This window comes from Octopus bimaculoides, chromosome 1 (assembly GCF_001194135.2).
Source record: "Octopus bimaculoides isolate UCB-OBI-ISO-001 chromosome 1, ASM119413v2, whole genome shotgun sequence".
In the NCBI taxonomy this organism is placed as follows: domain Eukaryota; kingdom Metazoa; phylum Mollusca; class Cephalopoda; order Octopoda; family Octopodidae; genus Octopus; species Octopus bimaculoides.
Window position 1 is genome coordinate 62,884,676 of NC_068981.1, and position 9,107 is coordinate 62,893,782.

Below are 9,107 nucleotides of genomic sequence, written 5' to 3' on the forward strand. Positions count from 1 at the left end.
ATATATGTAAAGAAAAGCTCGTGAATTCGGTTCTTGGAAAAGTCGATGCGTTGTGCCCAAATTTGAAATGCCGCAAAGCAGCTTATGCCTTTTATTCAGGAGTGGGTGCTGTCAGACGTCTCTGCGAGCGAATATTGCTTGCTATTTCTAATTGTTTTAAGTGCCTATGCAGGTAGAAAAATCCCTTGATCTCTGAACCACGACCCAGCTGAACATAAAGGTTGTGACAGCTAGGAAAAGAGCAAGCTGCACCATCTGGTATACATTACAACTGCATAACATTCAGTAACGTGAAAGGAAGCTTCTTGCTCAATGACACACTGCACTGACTAGTCTGTGAATAGAGGTCACAGGCATCACAAATATGATAGCTGTAGGGTTTATTTTTTTCAGGTGTTCTGGCCCGTATTCTAATATTTAAAAAGGAAGTGTTAACATTTACAGTATACAAATTAGTAGCTCCAGTCTTCTGTAGCTACTTTAATTATTGAGTATATAAACAGATTGGCAGTTTGTTTTTCTTGGATTGACCAAAATGATGAAGACTCTTGGATTGACCAAAATGAAGGCTCTTCTGATGAGAATCCTATGAGTTTCGAAAATCGATTAAGGTTGTTTATTCTTTTTTTTTTTCATTATACGGAGAAACAACTAAATTAGCCCTGTTTATATAGACTACATAGAGAGAGAGAGATGTTTGTGCCGATGTATGTGTATATTCTACGTAAAACAAAAAATTACTCAATTCATAATTAAGCTCGCGAAATATCTCATAAGGAAATGACATGAGTGTATTATTTATAAAATTACTTTATTTGAAAAAAAAATGACGTTGTTGCGGATAGTGGGGAGAGGTGACGAATCAAACATGCGTCAGAATTACGTACAAGAAATAAAATTATCAGTAAAGCAGGTTCTAATATTAGCATTCTCACTAAACACAGGAGAAGCAGGATATGAAGGAAAAGTAATTTATAAGTAGTGCAAAAGATGTTGTAATGTTTTTTGTTTTTGGTTTTTTTTTTAATTTATTAGAAACATGTATCGACTTCAAAGTTAAATATATATACATAAAATTTTAAAATATGACTTCTTGAACAGTCATCAAGGAAACTTGAAGTAATTTTACAAACACGTCATTGGTCTTGTGAAATCATTATTTCCCATATATACATATATATATATATATATATATATATATATAATATATATATATATATATATATATACAAATATATGTGTGTGTGTGCATACTAAAAGGAAGAGAAGAAATAATAAGGAATTGAAAGAATACCAAGTCTACAATACAGTTACTGAGAGTAAACAGAATTGGATCTAGAAGTGACTAAAGGTGCAAGTTAAAATCAAAACTTCATAAATTAACAATACAGTGGATCAAAATTCAAAGACAGCGAGAAGAAAACAGATTGGAAGATGTTATTTAGACACTTATAAAGATTCGCTAGTACTTTAATTTTCAATATTTGCAGAGGAATTGAGTCAGTGACCAGATTGCAGATGTTGCAACGAAACATTTTCACACAATACATTATATATCCAAAAATAAAGTGAAAAGTCAAAAACAAACTTTGTGTTCCGAAGTGATTAAACGGCTCTTTCACGGTGTAATTATGTAGTATATTGGTGTCAAATAAAAAAGAATAAAAAGTCATATTAGTTAGATTTATTTCTGTGGTTTAGCCTTAACTCAGCGCTGACTTTGTAAGAACCAACGAGTATATATTCCTCCGAAGACTATACTGAGTACTTAGGGGTGGTTGTTGTTATTTAACCTCATATCAGCGATCAGCGATCAAATCTATCATCAAAAGCATTCTGGTCGTAACCACCAGTTTTGTCTTTAAAGATAATTTACTTCGGCCTACATTATCCATAATTTGGTGGAGATTTGGCGGGTTTTTCAATTTCATGAACTAAAAGTCGGAGGGGGACAGGATAAACTACCTGCATTAACTTGCTATGAAAGCAGGTAGTAATTTTACCTTGTACTTATTCTTATTGCAAGTTTTGAAGAATGCAGTTCGATTTTAACTGTTATCTTTTCAAAGTTATAATAGAAGTGACAAAGGAGCATATTCAGTATGTTTTGCTTTATGAGTTCAGTAAGGGCAATAACGCAACGGAAAGTTCGAGGAATATTAATGCAGTATATGGGGATCGGACAATAAACGTAAGCCAGTGTCAACGGTGTTTCCAGAAATTCAGAGCCGGAAACTACAGCCTAGTAGATGGTCCTCGTCCTGGAAGATCTGTAGAGCTAGCTTGACAAGGACGTCCTGCAAATCCTGGTGGAACAAAATCCCATTGTAACTGTTGAGGACTTAGCAGAAAAGCATGGCTTTGATCATTCAACGATTCATCGACACCTACGTGTCATCGGAAGAGTCAACAAATTGGGTCAATGGGTTCTTCACAAGCTTTGCGAGTCTAATTGTGCGCAGAGAGTGAATGCGTGCTCTTCTTTGCTGTCACGTCTCACGAATGGACCTTTTTTGGACCGAATAATGACTGGTGACGAGAAATGGGTTCTCTATAAAAATGTCAAGCGCCGAAGACAGTAGGTGGGGAAAAGAGAAACACCGGCACCCCAAACTAAAGAAGGTTTTCACCCACCTAAGGTATTGTTATCTGTTTGGTAGGATATGAAAAGTTTATTCCACTTTGAACTTTTAAACCCAAACCAAAAACCAAATGATAGCAAAGATCTACTGCGAGCAGCTTCAGCGGCTTAAGTCAGCGCTAGAAGAAAAATGATTATCTTTGGTTTCAAGACAAAAGGTGTTCTTTCAACAGGATAATGCTTGGCTTCATACAGTGAGGATGACATTCCAAACGCTGGAGCAGTTTGAATGGGAAACGATGCCCCACTCACCATATTCGCCGGACATTGTCCCATCTGATTATCATTTATTCCGCAGTCTTCAAAATCCTTTGGACGGAAAAATTATAAATTCATAAACTAGTGCTAAACTTTTCTTACTCTTTCTATATTTTTGTTAAGTTAGAATTTTTTTTTTTTGATTCTGCCTTCTGCGTAATGGAATCGATACGATTATGCAAAAAAACTCCCCACTCCAATATGTCAGATTGTTGCACAAGTTCTGGTTGTTTTGATAAGAGAAATCGGAAAGGTTTGAAATTATTTCATCGGCACTTACTTGTACCAAAGAGCACTCTTTTGATAGACAACACGTTGATCTCATAAGTGTCGCGTGGTAGAAATAAACGCAATTGCCAAACTTTCAATTCATTATTTTGTTGTTGCTTTTTTTTTGGCATTTCAATTTGTACATCTGTACTCCTGACTGCGTACAAGTGCATATGTAAAACGACGTCCTTTATTTTTTAACCATTATCTGCTGATATCAAAATAAGTAGTATATTGAAAAATAAAAATATTTTCTAGATCTGCATTATTTGTGACTCCAAGGGTCAAAAGGGGTCTTTTGGCGAAAATGGGTTGAGAACCTTTGCTCTAGAACAATACTCTATGTAAAACCAAAAATATGACACCGTAGTCATAATACTCACTTGAACTTCTAACTTGTCTCTTGAGGTCTCTGAGTGAGACTTGGAATAAAAAAAAAGAATTATTTCACGTTTTCCCGAAGTTTCTAAATTCTTATGACGTTATCAACATGCTATTCTCACTGGTAAGCATTAAGTTTCTAAAATAGATAGAAAATTCGGAAGATTGCTTTGATCCAGTGGCATAGTGACTGTCATATCTACGGGCAGCCTTCAACGTTTTCTATCGAAAGGGATTCTTTAACCAATATTTACAATAATTTTGTATTTCTTTCTGTTTATCAAAAAATTCATTTCATATTTTCAAAAACTGAATTAATCCTGCTTTGATTAAACCTTAGAGTAGTGCTTAATTATCCTTATTTTTTCTGTTTTACTTTTTCAGATTATGAGGCGGCATACGCAGTTGCATTCAATTCAAAAGGAGAGACTCTGATAAAACACACCAGAAATAAATCATTATTATTTGTAGATGATCTCGATATAATATACATTAACATAAGCAGCGCTTTAAAGGAATTTCAATTAAAATTCATCCGAAACGTGGATGTTTTTTCACCCGTGTTTCAAGTCCATTATCAAATGCCAAACAATAGTAGCAATAAAGAGTCTTCTTTGGACGTTCAAATGGAAGAAAATATTGAGACGAACAATGTTCGGGCTTGTTTTTACAGGGGTTCCTTAATCGGAGAAGATGATTCCTATGCTGCAATGAGCATCTGCGGTGGTTTGGTAAGTCTTAGATCTGCATTATCTGTTTTGGTTGTTGTTATTATTTTCCATACTGTTCGGAATGACGACGAAGTGAAATTCGACGGTGCTATACAAGTTTGAATGAATAGCTTTGCAGAAGTTCCAATGTTACACCGTTCGGCTCATATTTAGCCATTTCCAAACTTCCATGTTGGCTGCATGAATTGTTGGTTTTGTTGTTGGTTTTGTGTGGAAATAACATTGACAGATAAGTTGTTGCTGTTGTTGTTGTCGCTGCTGTAGTTGTTGTTGTTGTTGTTGGTGTTGGTGTTGGTGGTGTTGGTGGTGGTGGTGTTTTTGAGGCTGCTGGTTTTGAGAACGAAGCACAGAATGGAATGGTTTGAGGACAAGTATTCACTGTAAGGAATACGAAGTTATCCAATTTCCGAACAGAAATGAAATTCGTTAATTGCCGGCGCCCCGATGCTTTGCGACTTACGAATAAACATAGTCATATTAATATGTATTAAATCTCTTGTTGCATTTAATATGTATTAAATCTCTGTTGCATTTAATACGTATTAAATCTCTGTTGCATTTAATATGTATTGAATTTCTATTGCATTTAATATATATTAAATCTCTGCTGCATCAGGCCACATGAAGTCCTTTTGAAGATTGCGATGAGGCTTAAAACGACTTGCTTTGTGGTTTTTAACAATTCGTATAGATTCGGTTACGTCTCCACTAGAAGATGCAGATAATTGCTACATATTAAATGTGATCAAGACAGGGAATGATAAAACTTATTTACATGATGGCACAAGGTTAGCAACCAGGTAATAGTAACGAGATAACTAATACAAGATTGATTATTTGCAAATTAATATACAAGAGCATATTCATATGTATTAATTTCGCTGTAAAATACTGATTTCAAATTTTGGCACAGGGCCAGAAATTTCTGGGAAGGGGATAAGTCGATTACATCGACCCCAGTGTTCAACTGAAACTTATTTTATCGACCTCGAAAGGATGAAGGGCAAAGTCGACCTCGGCGGAATTTGAACTCAGAACGTGAAGATGAACGAAATGTCGCTAAACATTTTGCCCGGTGCGCAATCGATTCTGTCAGCTCGCCGCCTTCTCGCTGTTAAGTAACAACGTCATGAAGACATTTTCAGAAGCTTGGAATGTTTTATTTGGTGACTGCAAACTGATGATTTCGTGACAACTACTCTATTTTACATATAACATCTTACAGAAGGCATCTTATTTTGGAAGGCGTTAAATATAGTGTCTCGCGCTGTCTTGTTGAATATTAGATATCGAAGAAACAAGCAAATAATCGTGGCTTCTTGTCAAAAATAAAGGACATGTATAGTCAATTTTACTTAATTGACAATACATCCTAATCAAATTTTTATATCAATATATGACTTACAGTTCTTAAACAATATTGAGAATACGCAGGCTTGATAACAGTAAGTTAGCAATTTCGAAAAACAGTCCCACTCAGTTACAGTCCAATCAAAATAACACATGCTCCCATAATTCAGTTGTTTATATTCAGTCCATATTCAGACTATAATGCTGCTGCTGTTTAGTCCAATATCATCCATGCTGGAGCACACTTTTGATTAAAGATTTTCCAGCTATAACCATGTCGTCTTTTAATCATTCTTAGATACTCAGGCACAGAGTATGTGAAGCTTATAATACTGAATGTCTTTCCCTTCTTTAGAGAACATATGATAGGATTTGAAATGACTTTGCTGTCTTTTTAGCCGGTAACAATTACACTGGATCGTTGTTGATTCGATATTCAGAAGCTATATTTAACCTAGTGGTATAGATTTATCAACTAGCGGTCAAATAAAACTTTTCAGTCTTTCTATCTTTCTCTCTTCTCTATTAAATCTGTTGTGGTGAAAACAGGAGATGGATGGGCTCTGCCAGGTCTGAATGCATTAAGGACACGTCACAGCTGTTTCCGTACAACTTCATCAAGATGTTCAAAGCACAAAGCAAAGCAGGGTATGCAGTAAGGTAGTGTGAGGAATTTGATCTTCTTCAACTCATAACTTTACCCGTAACCAATAGATGGATATTTATTAAAATGTACAAGGTGGTTCAGTTGTTAATATACACCAATATGAGGGCAGCGACTTGGCAGATCGTTTACACGTTGGGCAAAATGCTTAGTGGCATTTCGTCCCTCTTTATGTTCTAAGTTAAAATTCCACCGAGGTCGAGTTTGCCTTTCATTCTTTCGAAGTTGATAAAATAAGTACCAGTTGAGCACTGGGGTCGGTGTAACCACCTCGTCCTCTCTCCTTGCGTCAAAATTTGAAATCAGCATGCACAGATATGACTAAAACCTCAACCACAAGGAAAATTCAATGAGAAAGCCTCCACACAATCGCTTAACGTTCTAGAAGTAGCTAAATCCCCTTCAGATCATAACAGCCATCAAAAACGAGCTCTATAGTTTTCAATATAGAAAAGAGATAGTCACAACCAGAATGCTTTTGATCATGGAACCACTCAATCAGGAACAGGTTTAAATAATAATAACAACAACAACGACCCAACCAGATTTATTACAACACATTATAAAGTATCTATTAACTATATGCACTTGGGTACACTGTTGTTGAAGTTTTGCTGACTAATCGCATTCATGGCTGTAGCAAAAGTAATGCAATATTGTATGCAGCGCAGTACAATAGCCGCAGTTTTCTTTTTGATACAAAATATGAATCGAATACAGTTCTATATTTAAGAGATGAATTGCGTAAATAATGTACATAATGAATCAAATACTTCACTATATTATTTTACAGTGTTATGCAGTGCGTTTTATAAAGAGATAGATACGTACGTTTGTGTGTGTGTGTGTGTGTGTGTGTGTTTGTGTGTGTGTGTTTATTTGTGAAGTCCTTCAGCATTTGATTAATCTCAATACCAGTAAACCAAGTTGACATGAGAATGCAAGGGGTATTTCAAGTACTGTGCACTAAACGAATGAACGAGCGATATATATATATATATATATATATATATATATATATATATATATATATATATATATATAAATTTAAATAAGCAGAAAATGGAGAAAACTTTTGGTCAACAAAACAAACAAATTGACCAACATCGGTTAATTATTTTTTAATGCAAAAAATAACGTAACGTTATGTTTTGTATTAAAAAATAATTTTGCACTAAGGGAGTATATGTACTGAGCAGTACAGTAACTTAAGTACCAGTGTTTCTGTTCTATTAATCAATGTGATAGATAAAATTATGAAATAGACTGACATAGTCTTTTCTTTTTTAGCCAAAGTAGTACTGAACACTATTTTTGCACGTCGATGTTGGTTGATTTGTTTGTTTTGTTGATCAAAAGTTTTCGCCATTTCTACTTATTTAAATTTGATTCCTGATAAACGTTTTTGTTTATTCTGTTATTACCTGTACCTTATGAGCATAGTGTGCTTGCATACCCATTCCCAGAGTTAACATAGGTAAATGATACCGGTAGTAAGAACGGATATTCTTATCCTTTAGACGGTTATTCCAACCGCTAACTCTACTTACCTTATATATATATATATAATGAATTTATGGAGAAAGAATATCAGAGATCCTCTATATATACTTTTTACATTGGCTACCGTTCACCGTTTTAGAAATAATTGCTAAATCTCCTTTGGCGTGCCAGCGAGGGTCCACTACGCTGCCAGAATTGTCGTCAGAATGACTTTCCAAATATTTCTCAGCGAATCTACTTATTCGCTCGACCAGCTAAAATCAGTATCTGACGAGTGAGTGAGGAAACCTTTACATGGTCGTTTGATCTGCTAGAAATAACAGCCGAATCTCACTTAATGAGCCAAAGATTTGATCATCTCAACACATTTATGTTTCTGTACCCATGTAAAAGGTATATATAGAAGGTCTCTGATATTATCTTTCTCCTACATATACTTTTTCACCCTATTACTAGTTCCAGTTTGTGGCTTTGCTAGAACACCGCCCTGGAGGGTTTAGTAGATTAAATTGACCCCTATATTTATATTTTGAGTTTGATACTTACATTGCCTCTTTTCCTGAACCGCTTAGTAAGGGGAACCTCACCAAGCCAACATCAGTTGTCAAGCGATGAGAAACGATGAGAATATATACATATTCTTATACACATACATACTAGTATACACACGACGAGCTTCCCTAGTTTCCATCTACAAAATTCATTCACAAAATATTGGTCAACTTGAGCTATAGCAAAAAAACCCTTGCCCAAAGAGCCACACACTAAGGCTAATCTGAAACCATGGGATTACAGAGTGATCTTCTTAACCACCCAGTCATTTCTTTGCATAGTAAAGCAAAGAGATTTAATTGCTTAATGTTCAATGATCAGCGATACGCATCAATTGGATTATTAACTCTATTAACATCGAAATGAGATTTGTGCAACATATTAGTCTCACAAGGGCTTAAGAAAGGATTAAATGAACTAGCTACAAACAAAATTTGAATTGGAGCCGTGGACTCTGTTCTCATGTAGATTTCTCTGATGCTAATTACATAAACACACACCTATGAACACTGTCATATGTGCATATGTGTGTGCATGTGACTTATGTGTGTGTTTTATATATTGTGTGTCATTAGAGCATGAATAAGATATCTCGTTTCTTGTAATTCTTAACGTTCTTATTTCAAATTCCACTCAACTAAGCTTCCCTTTTCAACTTTACGGGGTCAATAAAGGCAAATACCATTTCATGGCTGTTATTTAGCAGAATTCTAGGATGAACGTTGGGCGACATGCCTTCCAGTATACTTTTTTTTTT

General features: G+C 35.2%; 1 protein-coding gene across 1 annotated transcript in view; it reads left to right on the plus strand.

Moving 5' to 3' along the window:
• Nucleotides 1-9,107, plus strand: part of LOC106871402 (A disintegrin and metalloproteinase with thrombospondin motifs 16) — a 164,846-nt gene that overhangs the window by 92,996 nt on the left and 62,743 nt on the right. The window contains exon 3 of the mRNA XM_052967174.1: nt 3,935-4,281. Within this exon, the coding sequence (XP_052823134.1) occupies nt 3,935-4,281 (347 nt within the window). The remainder of the gene's footprint in view (nt 1-3,934; nt 4,282-9,107) is intronic.